At 47.1% G+C, this 22,175-nt stretch overlaps 1 protein-coding gene across 1 annotated transcript in view; it reads right to left on the bottom strand.

Annotated features, from left to right (window-relative positions):
• Positions 1 to 1,725: 1,725 nt before the first annotated feature.
• ank3a (ankyrin 3a) overlaps positions 1,726 to 22,175 on the bottom strand; it is a gene marked incomplete at its 5' end in the record, with an annotated part of 156,669 nt that continues 136,219 nt past the window's right edge. The window contains 10 exons of the mRNA XM_083650518.1: positions 1,726 to 3,720; positions 5,343 to 5,438; positions 7,276 to 7,395; positions 7,542 to 7,625; positions 8,269 to 8,349; positions 9,322 to 9,484; positions 9,981 to 10,071; positions 14,263 to 14,343; positions 15,308 to 15,439; positions 15,907 to 15,981. Coding sequence (XP_083506644.1) covers positions 5,367 to 5,438; positions 7,276 to 7,395; positions 7,542 to 7,625; positions 8,269 to 8,349; positions 9,322 to 9,484; positions 9,981 to 10,071; positions 14,263 to 14,343; positions 15,308 to 15,439; positions 15,907 to 15,981 — 899 coding nt within the window. The 3' untranslated portion in view covers positions 1,726 to 3,720; positions 5,343 to 5,366. The remainder of the gene's footprint in view (positions 3,721 to 5,342; positions 5,439 to 7,275; positions 7,396 to 7,541; positions 7,626 to 8,268; positions 8,350 to 9,321; positions 9,485 to 9,980; positions 10,072 to 14,262; positions 14,344 to 15,307; positions 15,440 to 15,906; positions 15,982 to 22,175) is intronic.

Here is a 22,175-nt window from a genome sequence, read left to right as displayed (position 1 = left end):
AATCTTCCTCATAATGCTATCAGGCTTTTTTCTTTTTCTTTTTAGGTCAGTGATCAATATTTACTCGTCAGGTGTTGCTTTATCCTTCTTTTTAGCATCCTTGAGCCAAGGCCGGATTAACCATAGGGCAACCGGGGCAGGTGCCCCGGGGCCCTCGGGGTGAAGGGGCCCTCCAAAAAAAATAATAAAAAAATTGGTTGGGCTCATGTTGGGCTCCACAGAACTATGACACAAATCTAAGACCAATCAGGACAAAATAAAATGTGTTTCCAAGAAGATTAAGTCTGATGATTTAGTCTCATTGGATGCCTGTGGGCAAGTGGTGACCAGGGGCGCGGGAAGTGGGGGTGCTTGTGGTGCTAAGGCACCCTCTGCTGTTTTGTATTGGAAATGTAATGTCAATTATTTTTTCATCATTGTAAAGCCACAGCACAGTGAAGAGGATATTAATGTGAAGATTAGCCTCTTCCTTTTGCTCTCAGAGTGCATCAGATTCATGCATTTTACTTTAAAATGTACAAAATTTCTTTGTCCAGGGGGCGCACAGCCCCCCCTAGAAACCCCCCAGTCAGACTAATATCTTTATCCTGTTGGTGCTACCTCTTTGCAAAGCCTAGAATCACCTATGAGTGAGTGAGAAACTGAATCTCAGAAACGGAATAATAACATAACAGTATAATACTAATGTTAATTTAAAATGAGATATTCCTCTAAATATGGCGAAAAAACATCCAAACATCCGGACGATGGGTAGGGGGGCCCCTGGGAGCTTCAGTGCCCCGGGGCCCCTGGGGGTGTTAATCTGGCTCTGCCTTGAGCTAAACAGTGCGTTCAGCCAATCAGGTCACCAGGCTAGCTAATCAGAGGCAGAATAGGGCGGGCTAACCTGACCGTGACTTTTTTATTTTTTATAAATTGTGCGACTTAACTCAGGAAGTAGTTTGAGTTTTTATTTTTGGACTTTGCAACAGTTGTTAGGTCAAGCAAACAGGCCATTAGCCTTTTGTCTCGTATCAATAAATTGAGTCAATTTTTCATCATTCATTGGAGTGGAGAATGTATTTTTTATTTTTGAGGGAATTGCCAGATGTCGCCTTTTATGATTTCATGCATGTCCAGCTGCTACTACAGTAGCATTGTTTAAGTGGTAATGTAAACTACCTGTAAATCCTGTGGTTGGCAGCACAGTGGGTTACTAAAGGGTTGGTTACATGTAAATAAATTAAACATTGACACATGGGAACCAACGTTTTGGTGGGGCTGCTTTAAAAGTGGGTTTATTTTACGCTTGTAAGAGAAGGCTCATATTAGTGTTTATTACTTACTCATTTCCAATTGAATGCTGCTGCTGCTGCTGCTGCTACTACTACTATTGCTATTACCACTAGGATACTACTGCAATTAGTACTAATAATATGATCCTTCATAGGAAAAGCTTTTTCTTGCCCCCCCCCCCCCCACACACACACACACACACACACACACACACGCGTGGGGATTCAGCTTCTTGCTGAAGGATTCTTTAGTAGGGTAGATGCTTCCTGAGCATTCCTGAGATGGGACCTAGAGCCATGTTATTCTAGTTGAAGGGCGGCTGACAATATTCACATAATTTCAAAAAATGTTCCATGACACAGACAAGAACAGAAACAACTGATTGCAAAATCAATGCATTTTTATTTTGTTTTTGTTTTTTAGATTGATTTTTTAAAGACGTCTGAAACATTTGTGGTGGAATCATTGCTGCTATAGCCTCTAAAAGAAGACCTTGAATAACCAAAGTGCTAGAATAGTTACATTTCAATGGCTTCACTCTGTTAGTAAGAATTGTACATCGAAAAATCTGCTCAGGTGAAAACACATATCAAACAAAATTGACAAAATTGATAGTTCACCCATATCAAAGGATCATCTACCCCCTGATTGACATAATAGGATAAGGGGATGTGATACAACACCCTACCTGACTTCCTTTACCTAAAAAAATGAAGTCCTTTACATATTTTTCATGTCCACAGCATAAACATCAGCACACTGAGCCATCACACCAGTAGAACACCACACTTGATCTAAAATGGGCATCTAATAATGAAAACCAATACAAAGATAATTCTTAATGTATTTTTTTCCTCCAATGAGCAATTGAAAACAATTCTATTCGACACTGCACAGATTCTCAAGCCTAAAAAGATCACACGGTTTCAGAGTTAAACACAATTTATTTAATGCTTAAATAATTGTTTTGACCATCCAGTGTTTTTGTCATACAATATGCTATTTAGAGCTACAATCAAATAATGTCTTTATGTGTCCTTAATGTGAGTAGGTTTTAAATTAAGGAAATACTTCACCAAAAAAAAAAACCCAAAATGAAATGCCCGTTTTCCGTTGAATACCACAGCAGCCTTTAGAAAATCAAATTGACACGCTGCTAAAATGATTACAAACAGTCTAACAGTGTACAGAGACTCCTACACCTTATAGCCAATACACACGATACAGTTATAATTTTACAGCGAGCCAGCCTACTAGCATTTACATTCAGATTATTTCTTTCTTGTAGCAGAAGCTGCCCTTCCATTTTACATAGACAGACAAGACATTAAACCCTCAATAAGCTATAGAATGATTTTTTTTCATACTTTTCCTCACCCCCAACATGATAAATGCTTTGATGGTGTCCTTTTTAAATTTAAAATATAAAATTGGTGACAAATGTTAGGGCTATATGTGTACACAGATAAAGGGGGTTATTTTTCATTTGAATACAGTTTGCAAACTTGTAAAAATTGTACTTAAAATAATGTGAACAGCATGCATGAAAATATGAGTACTCTGAAAGGCTGCTTTTGCAGGATTAGATCCATTCCCACTTTGGGAATTACTGAAATTAGCAGAAGATTTTTTTCTGGAAATTTCCTCTGTTAAAATCGAACCAGCTTTTTTTCATATACAAACATTATACCTGCTATAATAATTAATTATACAAGAACATGTGAAGTTACACTCAAATCTTTAAAAGTGGAACCGTTTCAATAAATTTTGAAAGCACTTGAAAAGTTTACCCTTCTCAGTGCATTCTCAACCAGTAACTTATCATTTTTAAGAATTTTACACATTGTAATTTTATATACAGGGGAAAAAAAAGCCTTCGTGTTAGTTTAAGTTTTAAAAAGAAAGGAAAAAAACCCAACCCAAAACCATTTACATCCTGACAACAATGGGTCCAAGAAAAAACTATAAGGCGAGTGTTGACGTTGGATCAGAAGTGTTCCATTTGATTTTTTTGTGTGTGATATTGTTTACTTCATTCTTTTCTCCCACCACTTGGATTGAGCTTTTGTGCCGTCTTTGGTCACAGTTGCACCTGTGTGGTCGTCTGTAACGGGAGTCTTTTTCGTTGTCACGACAAACGATGCTCCTCAAAAGCGCTCCACACGACACCAGTGGACCAATGGCACGTATTGGGTCACACAAAACAGGAAGCAGAATCATCGTCCACAGGTCCACAGTCAGGAAGTGAGAACCTCCCAGGGTCCTTTGATTGATGGGGAGTGAGTTTTTCATGCTCATGCTAAAGTCAGACGGGTGAAGTCCTCTCGCTTGGAAACCATGCAGACAGTCTGCAGACGGCACCCTCGCCTCAAGTCCTCACACTTGAGCCTTCCAGTCTTCCGTACCGTTTAGTCCCGGGAAACATGTAACACGGTTCCTGTACATCTGGAAGACACAAAATAACGTGTCACATACTCTGGTACATTTAATGGAAGCATTTGGCACCCCCCCCCCACCCCCTAAAGGAAATACTCCAAATACTCATTTATCAAATCCAATTCCAAAGTGGGAATTTTCGGTTGAACAGACTCGACTAGTTCAATATATTTTCACTGTCTGAAGAGACCATTTAAAGGGCAGATAACTGACAGGATCTTCCATTCTTTTTTGTATGACACAATGCCAAGACCTAATGATCTGTGGGTTGTTATGGTGACCCTTGTTACCATAGAAACTCATTGCTCAAACACAGGCTTCAGAGGAGTGGCATATTCTTTCTTAGTCAGTTCTGTTTAGATGGAATGATTCACGGCGCGCACGACATACGGACGAACAGCGGTAGGGATTAACAGTCTGGCCAATGGGCTCACACAGTCTTTTTTTGGATGGTACAATGCTGTCCTGAGTTGGGGATTTCGTGGACAAAGAGAGACACAGGGGGCATCATAATGCTGAGGTGCATTCTGCCCATCATCCTGGCTCCCTTTGTATTTGCACACTTGCACACATACACACGCACACACACACACGCGCACACGCACGCGCGCGCACACGCACGCACACACACACACACACACACACGCACACACACACACACACGCACCCAAACGCACGCAAATGCAGAAACACTGCCAGAGCTCGACCAGGCTCAGACGTCAGTCAGCCTTTCTCGCTGAGTCTGTGTGGCAGCGGGACAGAGCAGCTAAGTGGGGTGGGGTGAAGCTAGGGCTGCACGATAAGAGATATATATATATATATATATATATATATATATATATAGAGAGAGAGAGAGAGAGAGAGAGAGTACAGAGGAGTGAAGGGACTGGAGTAGAGAAGAGTAGAGAAGAAAGTAAATTGAGCAGAGTGCAGGCCTGAATGGAATAATGGTGGGACAGTAGAGAAGAGGACAGCAGATTAGAGAGGAATTGAGTGCAGTGCAATAGAGACACTGCATGAAATAGGTCACGCCCATCACGGGGGAAATCGCTCCGTTCACCCAGAGACCAGCGTCATTTTCCTTGAATTAAACATAGCTAAAAGCTGTTGTGTGGTGGGGCTGCGCAGACAACAAATGTAAAAAATGGCCAGTTCAAGTTTTTTTGTACTCCCGAGCAAAACAAGGAAGCCATTGAGAATTAGCGAGAAGAAAAATGTGGATCTAGCTGTCAAGGAAGGAAGTTGGAGTGTTCATCTTCCGTATATACGATCTTTTACACGCAACCATGCACGCGACATAGGAGAACGCCAGGATTGGAGGGGGGGGGGGGGGGGGGGGGTTCTGTTTCCCCCCATTTTGGGGCATGGTTTCTAAATGAGGACGCGCTCCGCAGTGTCTCTATGGGCTGAAGAGAGAGTTGAATAGAGTAGTAGAGGACAGCAGAGTGGGTAAAGGCATCACAGAAGTGATGGGTGATGGGAGAGGCTGAGCAGTGGTGTATGGCAGAAACCATTATGAAGTATAATAGGGAGGACAGGGATAGCAAAAAGCTGTGGGTTGAAAGAATAAAGCACAGACACACACAGCACATGCACCGTATACGCATTTCATTGGAGGAGGGGCAAGCTACCTGGCAGAGCACAACCAACCGTCCCTACGAGTGGAGCTTCTTATCGCCTGACCTCCTCTCCTCCTTTCTTCTGCTGTTCCTGGTTCCTTCTCCCTGCTAGAAAACACAAACACACAGGAGGATAGTTGAGACGTGGCCTCCTGATCTTCTGAGAGGGCACGGCCAAGTTGTAACCCAACACAGAAACCTGAAACGGCAATCTGTGAGCGAGACAGGAAAAAGCAACGCCCCATACACCTTAGGAACAGCAACCTGAAACCAGCAATCTAAACACAGCGGGACACAGCAAACGTTAGCATTAGCTCTATCGTTAGAAAGATGGCTATGGCCGCTATGGCCCCAAACCACACAACAACCAAACACCTGAAAGTAGAAATCTTTTGTTAGAGATGAAAGAGGCAGATTGGATTTTCACAACAGAGTTGCAGCATCGGTTAGCCATACAACTCATTAGCTATACGCTTGTCGTTTATAATGGGTTCAAGCTAGAAGCGGCATTGGAGTAGGAGACCATCAAGACCGCACAGTCAAGAGGAGCGTAGTCAGCATCCACTTTGTTACGCAAACACAATGGAGACACCAACAACACAGTCAGAACACAACATGCCATTCTGAGGTTCCATTCTCCAAAGGGCTCCATTTGTCCAGCGTGTTTTGTTCAGAAAAGGGATGATGAGGACAGTTATGCAAAAATCTAAATACATCTTGTAAAATGGAAATTATGGAAATCATCTATTCCCCCTTAAGGAGCAGGATGAAACCCAATTGATTGACTTAAAGCTGCACTCTGCCCATTGGCAGCCCCAAATGGCACTTGGAGGTAACTGTTTGAATTTTAAAACCCAGAAATCATATTTAATGTGACATCAAAAACTGTTCACTCCTCTGACCTAAAGGTGGAGTTCAGCCATTGTTGGTGAGCCCAGCATTTTCCTGGACGGAGTGCTAGCTGCTGTGCTGCTGTTTCATTCTTAAAGTCGAAGTGAACCGGAACGGAATGCACTAGCGCAAGCGTCGGAGACTGAAAACAAATCTTGTCTGAGATGACAGGGTTGAGAGGCGGACCATTATATGGTGTCGATGATTTGATTTGACAATTCTGGGGACTGGCTTTGGCATTGGCCAATCCTGGCGTGTTCCACCCCCAAATCCAGTGGGATTCAGCGTGTTGTCGTGCTACACGAGTGGGATCCGCAGAGTACCAGGCAGCCAGCTGCTTCTGTGTGGAACGAGCGGACAATCCGATGCATGGGTGCTGCCCGCCCGCCTGGAATCTCCGAGGGGCAACCCCTGACAACCAGGCTCTCAAGCGCGTGCCATTATCAATATTGCGGTAAATACAATATTCCTGGAAAGCGAGTTTTAACGAGCCAGTTACATTTCTTTGCATTCTTAGACATTATCGTTTTTGTTTTTTGTTCATATTTCATACAATTGGCCAAGTTAGTAGTTAGTTTGTGGGATAGGAATTCTGCCAGATGACAGGCACTAGGCGCCATTTTTGGAAGAGAAAATTATCCTGAAATAAAGATTTGATTGACAGCTGCCATGTCGTGATATGATTGGTTGAAATGGGGTAGAAATTTGATAGTACTAGGTGACGTCAGCAAACTGTAGAGTACTGTTATGAATGAAATCTTGAAAAATGAACTTTTGTACAAATCAGGATGTGACACTCTTCTCTGTTGCAGTCCCACTTCATGATTTAGGCCAAGAATAGTGCATTTTTTATCAGAAAATAATACAGAGTCCAGCTTTAAGCCTTTTGCATGAACATTAATCCGGTTGGTTCTGGTTCTGATGTCACAAGTACTGATTCTTAATGAGATGACGGGGACAGGGATGTTCCAAGCACCACATCTACATTGGGCGCTGAACCCAGGAACATCATAAAAAGGCAGCCATGATGCCTATTTGCGGTTGTCATGCCAACCTCTGGTTCCTCCTGCAGGATAGGACTGGGCCAGGGGTCTCCTCGTTGCCACAGGCCCCTGTCCCCTCCCTGGTCCTCTGGCGTGGGAGTAGACACACGTCGGATCACCTTCCTGATGATCTGCCAGAAGTGTACAAGGAAGGACATGGACAAAGGAGGAGAGGATTTGATAGAGACGGGGTAAAATAACATGACTCTCCCGGTGAAGAGGTTTATTTGAAGTAGAATATCACAGCTGAGTGGGAGGAGAAAACGTTATACGTTACTTTTCTACTGACGAGGTTACCGTCTTCGTCAATAAAGTGTTCCTCTGTCACAGACTCGCCTGGGATATTCTTCGCCTGCTCTCCCTGTAAGTGTTTTGTGATTAGCACATGACTACAGGGCCAAAAAAATAAATACAAAAATGATCCAAAAACACGAGCAAACAAAACCCTGCATCCTTAACCACCACCACACTGAGAAGACGGAAGAAAATCTACGCAGGAAAGAGGTGGAATGTTAGATTAGCTTTCAACCAGCTGCTCTAAACAGTATGGTAGTGAGGTAGCCTAGGTAAACCCAGCCCCCACGTGACCTGCTCTCTCAGTTCCCAGTCACTAGTGACTGAGAACAGGTCTGAGAGCAGGTCACGTGGGGGATGGGTTTACCCAGGCTAGTAGTGAGGTACCATGAGCTGTGTGAAGGCTTACACAGTAATGCATGTATGCACAAACATATCTATAAATATGCTTACATAGATACATAATGTGCATGCATGCACACACACACACACACACACACACACACACACACACGCATCGTCACGGACGCAAAGAGGGCTCAGCTTAGATATCAGCATATCAAGCAAGACCACTGAAATACACACTGTGTATTTGGCAGAGTGGCAGAGTCAAACCCTTGACTGTACCTTTGCCCGGACCAATCTAAACCAAACCACACCAAACCAAAACCCAGGCCCGGCCCAGCCTCTACCGCAGGCTAGCAGGGTACCTTCAGAATGAGCCGGCGCCGGAAGATTCTGGTGGTTACAGTCTGTTCCTCCTCTGAGCCAGACTCTACACTAAGTCGCTGCTGGAGAAGGCAGTGCAAGATCATTACAAACACATGGAAGGAGTCAGAGGGGGAACGTGTGTGTGTGTGTGTGTGTGTGTGTGTGTGTGTGTGTGTGTGTGTGTGTGTGTGTGTGAGGGGGGGGGGGGGGGGGGGGGGGGGGGGGTCTCCGAGGGCGACTGGTGTGCTACGGCTCCATGGTCGGCTCTATCAAGAAAGAAAGACCTGGAATAAAGCATCGTTGTGTTTACACTTGGTGCAAAATATATACTGGATCCGGCCTGTGTGTGTCCCTGTAATAACAGAATAGCAGTGAAATACACTTCCATCCAATAGAGAGCCAAAGTGAAACGTCACTTCCTGCTTTCTCCCTGTACCAGCGCTGCGAAAAACATGAATGGCGGTGGACGGAGAATAAGGTAACTTTTTTGATCCCGTTTGAATTGGGCCACGTGGTGCCAACGCTAATTTTGTCCATTTAAAACATAACTTTGCATGTCAAGAAAGTCACAGTTTGTTGTCCAACTGAAACGTAGGGGTTAGTTTCGTATAAAAACTACATAGCTCGTGGAAGCTCGTGTGATGTCGCCGGTCTTCAGCTTTGCTGGTAGAGAAAGTGACGTCACTTAGGCGACAGTGTATGTAGTCTTTCTGATTTATAACTTCTAGTGCAACAGTTTGGCAACAAACTGTGACTTTCTTGACATGCAAAGTTATGTTTTAAATTGACAAAATTAGCGTTGGCACCCCGTGGCCCAATTCAAACGGGATCAAAAATGTAACCTTATTCTCCGTCCACCGCCATTCATATTTTTTCGCAGCGCTGGTACAGGGAGAAAGCAGGAAGTGACGTTTCACTTTGTCTCTCTATACTACATTAGTAGCTACAGAAAGGAAAGAGACTTATATTCTACATTCATAACTACAGATTATGTTGTTTTTTTATAACAATCTATTTCTTTTATTGCCGTAAATATAATTATGTGTCATTACCTGTACTTTCTTCTCAGACACCAGCGATCCCTCTTCCTTCCTGCCATTGGACGACTCCGGTGACCCGTCCTGAGGTGAGTGCTGTGATTGGTCGCCGTTCTGCCGGCTCCTCCCTGATTCGCCCCTGGACGAGGAAGTGATGGAATCACTAGAGTTCTCTTGGCTGTGGGGTAAGAGCCAAGGGATGAGGGCTGAGATCACAGGGTGAAGCTAAGCAAAGTATTGATAGACACTTTGACTAGATGTTCTGAGATCTAAGAGTTCCTTCCTTTTTGAGGGGTCCTGTCTGAAGCGCTACTTTTTCTAACGGATGTATTCTAACGGATGTATTTCTAACGGATGTATTGTATATGGGGCGGCTGTAGCTCAGGAGGTAGAGCGGGTCGTCCACTAATCACTTTGGATAAAAGAGGTCGGTGGTTCGATTCCCGCCTCCTCCAGTCTGCATGTCGAAGTGTCCTTGGGCAAGATACTGAACCCCAAATTGCTCCCGATGGTGTGCCAGCACCCTGCGTGGTAGCCTGCCGCCATCGGTGTATGAATGGGTGAATGTACCTACTGATTGTAAAGCGCTTTGGATAAAAGCACTATATAAATGCAGGCTATATTCGATGCAATTTCAAAAAATAGGGAATGACGTTTTCTGAAAAGGACTGTACCTGTTTTCCCTTCTCTCGAGCAAGTCCGAGCTGACACTGCGGCCTGGCGTGGGCGGTTCCACATTGACGCTGGATGTATCACTGTGCCAACCTGGAAGTGAACACAAGTCTTTTTCTGCCTGCTCAACCAGACCGAGAATCTCCTGAACCCTGGCCTCGGTCATCTCCTCGCCCTCCTCCTCCTCCTCCTCCTCTGAGCCTTCTTCATCCTTCGCCTCCTCCGAGGACAGAGACCTTAACGCCTCCTCTGTCATCTCGTCGTCTCCGTCTCCAGCCTCCTCTTCCTCGTTGGATGCAGACTCGCTGGGCTGAAGTTGCCCCAGCGCCTCCACCCAGGCTTGAGGGGAGCGGGAGCGGGAGCGGCCGGCCGCAGCCTGGTCCTCCTCGGCCGCCTGACCAGCCTCCGATGCCCCCTCAATAACTCCTTCGCTGCCGCGCGACACCCCTTCAGCCCAGAGCTGCAGCGCTCCATCCCCGTCCGACACTCCCTCACTCCTTACCTGCAGTTCTCCCGCCCCGTCCTCTGTCCTCTCACCCTGGCAGACCCTGTCCTCACCCCTGCCCTCCTCTCGCTGTACCTCGCCTGTTTCCTCCATCCCCTCTGGCCTCTCCTCCACAACTCGACAGACAGCCTCTGCGTCCATCGTGGTGCTATTTTCTACCGCCTCGTGTTCTATTTCTACGAAATTATGCTCCTCTTCCGTCAGATTGTGCACCTCTCTCACCCCCTCAACCTCGCAGGCTGCCCCCATATTGTGGCCGTCTTGTATAAGGATATGCTGCTCATTTATGACATCGCTCCCCTCTGCAGACTCGTCCTTCTCTTCTGGCAAAATGTCATTTTCTTCTGACGACTCGGGCTTGTCATTTGCCATTATCTCACATTTTCCAGCTCCGTCCCTCCCCTCCACCTTTGCAATCCCCCCCTGCGCCTCCCCTTCGTCCCCTACTCCACCTCCCTCCACTACCTCTGCAGCACCCATCCTTAAGACCTCCTCTAGCTCCTCCGTCGCTTCCTCCTCACACCTGCTCATCCCTACATCCTCCGGTACCCCGTTGGGCGCACCTGCCCGCTCTCCTCCGCCCTCCTCCTTTTGTGCCATCTCCGGTGATGAAGGCGTTATTGATGATGCTGATGATAATGAACAGTAGGCCATGTCTTTGTCTAACTCACACTTCTCCGGGGAGGAGTGTGACTTGGGCTTGTGGTGGTTGAGCTCGGCTTCTTGACAGGACCTGTCCTCCTCCTCGCTCAAAAGCAGCTGGTCGTTCAGGGCGATGTAGGGCTTTCTGAGGGCCCGGGGAACGGGATCGGGGAGCACAAAGATTGGGACGGACAGGGCGAGCTCACACGGTCTGGGGGGGCTCCTAGGGGGGCTGTCGGGCTCCCCGCTACCGGGCTCTATCTCCGGGCTCCAGGGCAGGGGCTGAGGTTGGGGGGCGGCCGGCATGGGGGTGTCTGGGTCTGGGTAATGGTGATGGAGGGCAAGGGTGGGGTTGGGGGTGACAGGGAGTTCAGGTTCCAGGAAGTGGGGGTCGGAGTGCAGTGCAGCGGGAGACTGCAACTCCGCTAGAATGCTCTGATAATCTGTTGGTGACAGGATGACAAATGTAGATACATACACACACACATCGAAGCACACGACAAGAGCATCACACACACGGCTACACACACACATACACACACACACACACACACACACACACACACACACAAACCCGCACACCCACCCCAACACATGCACCATATGACATGGACAATGGCATAGAGACTAGTGTAAAGCATGTACCCAAGCAACCGCTAACTAAGGCGGTGACAACTCATCACTGATTCGGGAGCCATAATGAACCTTCACCTTAACGGTAATTATGGCAACAAAAACACTGTACTACATCATGTTTGTACGCCATCATTTTTTTTTTACCGGTATTCAATTTGAAATTGATTACATACTTAATATCATGTTTAATAGTAGTATTACCTGGCAAGTTGGGTTTCTGTTTCTTTAATGCTGTTAAAAGTATTAAATCACTTGCAGTGTTTGTGGTGAGGTAAGACATTGAAAGTGGGACACATTAGTCACATAAGGATAATATTAATCATGTAGGGTGCCACTGGATGAGTGTAAATGATTAATATTTGCGTGGGTGTTCAGTTACATGCTCACATTAGAGAGATGAGAGGGTGTCAGGGGGGAAGAGATGCTCACATTCGAGAGATGAGAGATGAGAGGATGTCAGGGGGAAGAGGAGGGGCAAGAAGAGGGAGAAAGTAGGTGCTAAATGAACAATTCCGTGGTGGAGGGGTCGCTATGGACGCAGTGACGAGAGGGAGTGGGAGAGGTGGAGGACGCGCAGGTACACTGGCAGGCGGGACAGGGAGACAGGGAGCGGAAAGGAGGGGAGGAAGGACCGGGGCTGGGACAGCGAGAGCCAGAGGGGGAGACCGGAGGGAGACTAGCCAAGGAGTGAGGCGAGACCAGGCGGGACGGGGTGGCCGGTTCGACCAGGAAATACTCTTGGCCTGGAGGCGTGGTGAAGGGTTCATCAGATAGGTTAGGGGTGGGAGAGGAGGGAGCGGATGCGGGTTCGGAAACGGCGGCGTTATGGGAAGACAGGTCGCGGGTAGATCCAGATGGTGTGACAAAAGAGGGTCCAGCGGTGGGTTCTGGCAGGGAAGGGTTTGGAGCGTGCGCGGGCGTGGGAGAGCGCGGGACAGCGCCGGTAGGAGAAGAGGGGACGTCAGGAGCGCGGGAGAAGAAGGGTAACGGCGAGGTGATGAGTGGGATGGGCGATGGCGGGTGGGGCGAGAAAGGGAAGGAAGTGGATTGACGGGGGTCAGCGGCGGGGGGCGACGGCGGGCTCAGACACTGGCACGAGGCCGAAGGGGAGGTGAGATGGAAGCGGAGGGGCTCAAACTGTGACCGAGGCGCCAAATCCAGGAGCGAAATGGAGGACTCGTAACTCGGAGAGCGGCGCGGGGAAACGGGACGGCAGTGGGGCGCTGGGTGGGGGTTGGAGGTCACGGGGGTTGGAGATTTGGACATTTGCACAAAGGACAAATAAAGGTACATGAAAACTGAAAAGAGGAAGAAAATGTGGAAAAGAAAAGGAGAGACATGTAAAAGAATGGCCGATGTAAAACACATTTGTAAAAGAAGACAATGAATGAGATGACTTACTGAGGGGTGTGTGGTGGTGGTGGAGGAGGAGGAGGAGGAGGGAGAGAGGAGAGGGAGGCACACGCTAGGGTGGGTAAGGAGAGGAGGCACGTAAAGATACCAGCAGCACATGACTCTTGTGTTAAGAGCTGTTATGGGCTGTTTGTTATCAGCAGTTGTGTGGATACTGCTGGAGGGAGGGGCGGGGGTGTGACGGGAGGCAGGAGGAGGAGCAGAGGAGCAGAGGAGGAGAGGAGGCAGTCTGGTTTCGCAGAAGGGAGAGGCTCTCTCATCTATCAAGGAAGGCTCAGAGGCACTGGAGGAGAACTAAGAGATCTAAAGTAAATCAACAGAGTCGAGCAGACTCTGCAGGGTAATCACACTAGTCATGCATGAGGAGGAAATCAAAGACTCGCTAAACAGTCATTTCTACAGAAGTCACAGATCATTTGAGAACAAGTAAAAGCAGTGTGTTACAGCATGCGTTTGATTCGAATGGGATTCTAACAGTGGATATAGTCAATTAATTAGTGACAGTGAGGCACAACACTGTAAGACTTGATTTAAACATTGAACATGTTATTGAAGTGTTGTGGTCAATTCAACACAGGCCAAATCCAATCAATGCAAATCAATTTCCTGAACTTGATCAGGTCTAGCCTTGATCTATTCTAGTGCATGGTGACATGCTCACACTCGAGATGAGTGCCATTCACAAATGGGTGTAGCTCAATTACTGAAGGAAAACGATATCATAGTTTAATATAGGACATCATAATTCCCATAGTACCACTGACAAGCAGCAAGGGAATGGGTTTTGGGAATTGTAGGAGGCTGCAGCCAGTTACCCAAGCAAAGATCAGTCCAAATCTGACAGTAAAATCAAACTTCTCTAGAGATCACGACTGTAAAAGACACTTCAAACTAGGTCAAGAACTATCTGTGATCCATGCATGGGGAAAAAGGCCTGTTAGCTTATTGGGCACACACACACAGAAGAAAAAAACACAAGGTAGCAGGGAGAGGTCAGAGGTCAGCTAGACTGAGCTAAACTTTACCATCAGCCTGATCCCGGAAAACAGCGTTATCATCGGCAAAACTTCTCGTGCCTGAAATGTTACCATAGTCAAATATTGGGCCCTCCAGTAAAGTCACAATATCCATCCGATTGACTTTGGTCAGCACTGCAGTTAAGGCATCCGCTGTGGACAAGGAGAAAAAAACAAAGGAATCAAGTTAAGCTAGCTGGACTAAAGATGACAAAATGTTTGTATAATAAGCACAGCTGCTCATCCTTCCTTTCATTCTTAGATGGAGTAATCTAGAACAGTGGTTCTCAAATTTCTTCACATAAAGGACCCCTAAACTGACAAAAGTTAGACCACGGAACCCCCATTTGATAGGATTTTTTCCCACGGTCCCCCATATGATAATAAGATTGATGCTTTTAGATGTTTTATTACAGAAAGTGTATAAAACCCAGAACCACAATAGTCATTGTGTTATTTATGAATGGAATTATAGCGAAAATAAATTATCCCCCGGACCCCCATTTGAGAACCACCGATCTAGAACATAGACTGTTCTCTGCAGGGGGCGTGCACATACATTTTTTGGGCGGCAGGTGCTTGGGCACCACCTGGGGTCTATCTGTGCACGTCCCTGGTTCTCTGCACTTGAACATCTGGTCCTGAGCTGTGCTTGAGGACTTTTCAAGTGTAAAAAATGAATGATAGGCTTCTTCCTCCCTCATACTCAGAAGCAAGCAGCAGTACTCTGAGTAAAGCTGCATCAGGAATCTAGCTGCTTCTCCCTATCATGAGTTGAATTTAAGTCTCCTCAATGTCAGTCAGTCTGAGAAGATGAGGGGAGGGAGAGGCACACAGAGAAAGAGCCAAGATAGACAGGAAGACAGATCGATGGGGAGGGGGGGTTGGGTACTCTGACCCAGATAGACTTCAAACAGCACAGTAAAAGGGACTTCATTTAATGGAACCAGAAATGGAGGCTCAACGTCTCATGGTGATGAGCCTTTGAGCCTTAAAGCAAAAGGAGGGAGACTGAAACTAGAGCGAGATAAGAGAGAGAGAGATGAAGAGGGAGGGGGAAAGAGCGAGGGAGACAGAAAAAAAAGGGAGACATTTTCAGAAATGGAGATAGCCTTACTAGTGGCGTTTTTCCCTTCCCGGCTGACCCATCTCTTTAGCAGCATGAAGCTCTGTGCTGTCAGAGAGTTGGGGTTATCTACTCTGATGTGGTTGATCTCATCCACAGAGAAGTTCATCTCCCGAGCCAGCTCTGTGATGGACACACATGGCAACTCACATTATACAGTAGCATCCAAGCATTTATATCAATGTCTGACAATTCATCTGTATTGCAAATGCGCAGATTGCAGGAAAAAGAAAATTCTGTCATGTTAAGCTTGGGCCCTCAGATGAATTTCACTTGACCTGTAAATAAAATCTGTGAAATCCTGCAATTAATAAGGCAGACTTAAATTTCACTAATTTAAAAATGTTAATGACTTCAAACTTATAAGCTTTTTTTTATCTTTAATCTTGATTTATTTTTATTTTTATCTTATATTATATTTCCCCTGATAAGGGCTAAATGACAACAGCACTGCTGCAAAGCAGTGCAATGCATTATTCTAGCCTGTAGATGGCACTGGATGAAAGCAGTAACAGGGTCTGGGGCAATGAAGTGAAATGGTTGAGATGGAAAGGGCCACAGAGAGATAGCAATGCAGCATTTATTCTCACCTGTCCAACTGAGTCCCAGGTGATCGGCAACAATGGCCATGCGCAAGTCTGTCCGCTCACAGGGACTCTGGGGACCTGGAGAGGCAGAGGACAACAACTCATCAACACAGTTCACATTCTTCTCCCCTACACACTGATGTAATAGAAAAATAAATATGTATAATTTTACTTTTCTTGCCACCTGTGTTTTATCGACTTCAACAATTTCAAAACATGTTTGTGTTTGAAAATACTATCAAATATCTTCCAAATACATTGCATTCAACTATGCAGTGTATAGACATATAGATTTGTTTAATATAATTCTGTTTTAATCAGCAAACAATACTTTACTGTTTAATAGCGGAGCATTCCTTTCCCCAAGATGGCAAGAAAAGGATCAATAACACTAGACACATTATGACCAACTAAAGTATGTTAATATGGCAAGTGTTGCTCTGTGAATGTTTGTGGGTCTATATACCCTCTAGGCAGGCAGTAACTGTCATAAGAACCACACAAAACAAGGCACAACATGACTCGACAACAGGCTCATGTAGTTCTACAAGTCTAGGGTGGAAAGATCTACTTTAGACTACGATGTAAACATGCGGACACCCTTTAGTGTGTTTTTGGGCTAACACTTATTAGTTCAAGTGACAGATAACATGGAATATAGCCTACTGTAAGAACAGACTGCTATGTTTATCAGTAGCCACCCCGCACAGACAGACAAGACAGACAGACTGGGGAGTCGTCAGACAAGGGACTGGCTTTGCCAGTGGACCAGTCATTACTACTGGCATGCTCATACTACCACGGGGGGGGGATTTAAAAGGGTTGAGAGAGGGGAACAGAGGAAAGAGAATCTGGCAACAGTAAGGACAAGGACAGTACAGCACAGTACATCAATGATCAAAATGAAATTTAAATGACAGCTACTGTTCTGAAGAGAATAGTAATGTAAACACGCCACAGGCATTCCAGTCAATCCATCCATTAAACGATCACAACGATGTCATGCAACTAAAAAGTGAAAAAATATAGAAATATATAGATGTATTTTTAAACATAGTGTGAAAGTTTTACAAACTAGGCTTGATCTCCGCGACGGGGGGCGCTCGAGACCCCGTGACTCCCTGACTGCCCTCCTCCTTCCCACCAGTCCGCCTACTCCTCCTGCTCCTCTCACTGCCGGAGGCCCTGTCCGACGCCGCCGCCTTCGCCTTCGCCCTTGCGGACGCGGCCCCGGCCTCAGCGGCCCCGGCCTGAGCGGCCCCGGCCTCAGCCCTCGAACCTCTACCACACCTGGATGAACGGGAGGGCTGGGAGGGCTGGGAAGGCTGGGAGGAGGCGTCCGACAGAGAGGTGCTCCGGGAGGTGCTGTCCTCCTCCGACTGTTCTGTCTGCGTCTTTTTCTCCTCGTCTGATAGCCGGTCCACCAACTTTTGCGTCTCCCCGCTAATGCCTTTAAAGTACTCGATGGTGCGCTTACAAACCTCGCTAGCGTTCTTCTCCTGTTTGCTCTGTCTACATGCTGGCTCCCCTGTGACACTGCTGCTGACCTGATGCCTGTCTTTCAGTGGCAGCCTTGAGGGCAACTGTATGGCGACTCTCTCTGTGTCCAGTGCCCTCGTCGGCCGGGAGGTGACCTGCACTGAAATGAGGGAGCTAGTAGTGACGGCGGCGGCGGCAGCAGCAGGGCTGCTCTTTTTAACATCCTTGATTGGTATTCTGGACCTGGGCTCTACTTTGGCTACGGCCGGCTCTGCTCTTTTTCTGACCTCAGCTGCCACTGCTTGTTTGGGCTTCTGTTTGCCTATGGCTGTTCCCTGCGTGGTGTGAAATGACCACCCCGATGCTTTCACCGGAAGCCTGGACTTGGGTTGCTTCACTTCACTGCTCTCTCTAACGGCTTCACTCTTACGCTCTTCTACTTGATTGCTACTGCGCTCTTCCCCTCTCGCCTCTGAGTCCCTGCTGCAGCACAGCGCTTCTATCCTGCTGGCTTTCTGGAGCGTGGGCTCAGAGGACGACTGCAGATTAAACACCACGCTACCACACTGGATGTAGTTGGCCTGAACACTGGAGGACTCTAGGTTATTGTTGTTGTTGCAGTTCTCAGCGGGGTAATCTCTCCTCTCTGATGACTCGGGCTCGGTGTATTTGCTAGACTCTATACTCTGACCCCCTATGCTGATGTACTCGGGCACTATCTGACCCTCTGACATCTCAGCTTTAGCGTCTGTGAGATCCCCGGAGTCCCCTTTTCTCACAGTTATTGAGGCAGCTATTCCCATCTTTATAGGGGTGCGTAATTTGGGATCAACCTTAGAGGCTGTGATCGTGCATGACGAGGCGGCCTCAGCTATGGCCTCACAGGCGGGGGCATCAGTACCGGTATAGCCAGTGCCATTGCCAGTCTGTGCAGGGCTGCATTTGGTTGCTGTTGCTGCGGGTGTGGTGCTGCTGTCTGTGGTAGTGTCTATGACCTGCCCATCTACTGTGGCCCTCTCCCCTGTCTGTGACTGAGAGGAAACTACCCCCAGGATCTTGCCCCCTCTCCCCTGTTCCCCTGTTTTTGGGTCAGAGGAATGCTCACCAATCTGGAAAAACTGAAGCCTCTCTTCAACAAAGTCCCGCTTGCTCATGTCAATAGCACCACTGCGTGTCATCTCAAACATCTTCCCCTCGTGGAAGGGGAAGGGGTTAGGCTCGCTAGTCGGTGTGCTCTCATCGGTCGGGGTTCGAGCGGGGGTTGTGTCTGGTGTTGTGGCTTGTGACTTGTCCTCCACTGATAAACCAAAGGGCTTGGGGTCTTCGTCTTTTGCTTTGGAATCAAAAGGCCCCTCGCTGTCGCTCCCTTTGGTTGACCAGGGGTCAAAGTCCAGGCCTTTTGTGGCAACAGTTTTAAAGGTTGAATTCAGCTCCTCTTCAAGTTGATAGCCAAAGTAGTTTTCTGTGAAACCCTGTCTATCTGGGTGTCTTCCCTCAAGAGTATAATCTTCTTCATCTCCACTGTTCACTGCAGATGTTTTGGATTTTTCCTTACCATTATCCCCCCCATCCTCACATTTCTCTTCCTCTATCACCTCGAGCTTGGACTGACTAAAGGAGCGCTCGGTTGGTTTTCCATCATTGGACAGACTAGATGTTTTAGGGTCCTCGCTCAATCCGTCATCCTCATCCTGAAGGTCATATCCATCTAAAGAGTCTATCTCAGTTGCGTCGGTGTCATGGGAGAACTCAGCAGTGGTTGCTATGGAACAGTCTGTGATTGACTGGTCATTGCCATTTGGGTCAAAGTCTGTTTCCTCCCCCTTTATGACACCATTGACTCCTCCAGACTCCTTTTGAGTTCCATCTTTCTCTGCTCTTTCGTTTTTCATGCGTGTCTCTTCCTCCTCTTTCATCTTGAAAGTGTACTTTTTGACGGGGATGGGATGGAAGACAGACTCATCATCACTGGAGTCGCTATCATCAGCTCCGGGGGGAATAGGGGACGGGGGCTGGACCCTGATGATCGGCTCAGCTAGGAGATGTCTATCATGCTCCTCCTGGAGATTCACCTCCATCATCTCCGTCTCTGCCTCAGAAGAAGCACACGAGCCCCTCTTCTCAGGGTCAGACTGCTCTGCCTCTAAAGGAGGAGGAGGAGGAAACTCAATATAAGCTACTCTTTTCTCTTTCGACTTTTGTTTCCCTGAATCCTGTTTCTTGTGATTCTCGGAGGAAGCTGGCTTGGTTTTCTCCTTTGGTGGCCCCTTGTAGATGAAGGTCTTCCCATCTTCAGACTCAGACTCCTCTGGGATGGGGCTTGGCATGTTAGCCATGAAGCCTATCACAGACTCTGGTGTTCTTGAGGCCAGGCTCATTTCCTCTGAGCTGGGGGTCTCAGGTGTAACAGGACTCTTTCTAGAGCTGTCCATGAAAGTCACTTGCTCTAGTGTGTCATCTTCTGGACTAACGTTACCTTGAGGAGATGGAGGCTGCTTTTGTTTGACAGTGTAAAATGCACCCCTAGTCTCGTGCACCGTCCTACTCTCATGGCTCACGATCTTCTTGTATGTGCCCAGCTGCCCTGTGGCTGTTTCCTTCTCATATTGTTTTCCTACCTGGATGCTCACATAAACTGGCAAGGGTTTAATATCTTTGAAACCTTCTGTGACAACTACCGGGGTTACGTTATCCAAATACTCTACTTGGTCATCATCAACACCGTTGCACATTACATTTGATTGGCTGCCATCTAAAGAATCGGTGGATCCTCCCACTGATGACCCCCGGGTAGACTTAATGGCTTCAGAGCTACTGTGTAACCGATTTCTAGCTAAAGTAGGTATATGAGACCCTGCCCTATCACACGGTTCAACAGAGGTATCTACTTTTAATGAGTTGGATTGACGATTCTCTGAGAAATGAGATGGAATTCTAACAGGAATTTGTGATTCCGAGTTTTTTTTTAGACTGCTATTGCTATTTGGGCTTTCTCGGACAACATATTCTGTGTAGATTATTTTCTTGGTGGTTTCCTGTCTTTGTGAGTCATTATTGTCATCTTTCATCGAATCATGCAATAAGGAATGAGATAGTTTGGGAGATTGGGGTTTATAGTTTCCATTTCCTTGGCTCTCCCATGTTTTGAACAACTTTTTCTCTTCCTGTTCTTTTCCACTGGGGTCATGTTTGGACGAAGAGAACTTATTAGACTCACTATCTAGGCCTCTCCTCTGGTTTCCCGGACTGTCCGGCGTTTTCGGGATATTTGAACCGGCAAAAACCTGATACACGGGTAGCTTACTTTCCTGGAGTTTCCTGATAGGGGGACCTGAATTTTGGCCCCACTGAGGAGTCTTATCTTGCTTTTGAGCCTCTTGTTCAAACTTGAGCCTCACTGCACTGACTTTGGAGGATGACACTTGAAAAGGTTTGGGGCCTCCTTCACCTGTGCCTCCTTGTGACGTTCCATCTCCCTGCTTTCTTTTGTCCGCATCATTATACTGCAGAAGCACTCTTCTCTCCGGGCTGCTGGGTAAGCTGGCACACTTCCTATCACTGGAGCCGAACCTGTCTCTAAGTCTGTCTCTGCTCCATTCTTCCCCGCTCCCCCCGCTCCTATAAGCTGGCCTCTCAGGACTGCTGTGTGTTGAACTGGGCCCTGATCGTGTTTCCCTGAAGTCTGACCTGCGAGATTTCTTCTCCGGAGACGAGAGCTCATCGTTGAGTTTCTCCGTTTTATCGCGAAAGAACTGAGATACCTCACTTAGCTTCTCCTCTGCCTCTTTGACAGTCCTGTCTACTCTGTCTTCATACATGAGCTGCTCTCTATTCTTACTTTGCGTGTCGTCTGACACGCGCATCCAGACAGAGTGCTTTGGGCTACCGGGCTCGGAAGAATACTGCAAAAGTGTCAATTTGTCAAAGTTATCGTCAACATTGGCCATTCTCCCGGATTTGTCAAACACGTTTCTCGACGACCTGAAGACATACTCTGTCCTCGGCCCGGTCAATCGACCCTCGCTGTGACTGCTTCTGTCGGGCGAGTGAAAGCGAGACCTATCTTTCAGGTATTCCTCTGTATCAGAATGAGACTGGTCGAGCTTCTCGGAGAGGAGCATCTTCTCTGCAAAATTGTAAGATTCTCCTCTAAGCTCTGACGACTCGTCCTCATTGTACTCTACAGACTGCTGGCTAAGTAGCCTCAAGGTTTTGTAGGAGTCATCTGCCATGAGCTGGGCTGAACTAGGGCGACTGTCCTCCTCCTGTGACATAGGTGTGTTCACTCTGGAGGACTCAAGGTACCCCGGAAGGGATTCCTCAGGCTCCTCCTCTTCCTGTCTGTTTCCAGGGTAGTAGTACATTTCCTTCTCTGGATGGTTTTTAGTCTCCCTGATGATGACCTCTGTTGGTTCTGTTTTATTGCCCTTTCCGATGTGAACCTCAATTATTCTTTCAACCTTGGGTTTGGAGTTTATATCCTCAAGTACTCTCTGTGATGTTTCATCACTGCCAGACTTGTGTTCAAACAGCCCGGCGAGCTCTCTAGAGGGGTCCCTGCCTGACTGGAAAGCTTTCATGAGATCGTGTACAGACATAGTTTCCTCACACCTCTCAGACGCTGCCTCTTTGCCAGTGGCTTTGTGGTACACCATCCTGGTGGTGGTAGTGATATGAGTCTCCTCCTTCACCCTCATCCCTTTTTCCATTGGATCCTCCTCAGGGCTGACTTTCATTGGATAGCATTTATTATGCTCTGAAGTCAATGTGGTGTGATTCAGATGTCCTTTAGG

Source organism: Poromitra crassiceps (genome assembly GCF_964638095.1).
Source record: "Poromitra crassiceps genome assembly, chromosome: 14".
Taxonomy (NCBI): Eukaryota; Metazoa; Chordata; class Actinopteri; order Beryciformes; family Melamphaidae; genus Poromitra; species Poromitra crassiceps.
The sequence above is the reverse complement of the archived record's forward strand: the minus strand, read 5'-3'. Positions and strand labels throughout refer to the sequence as shown.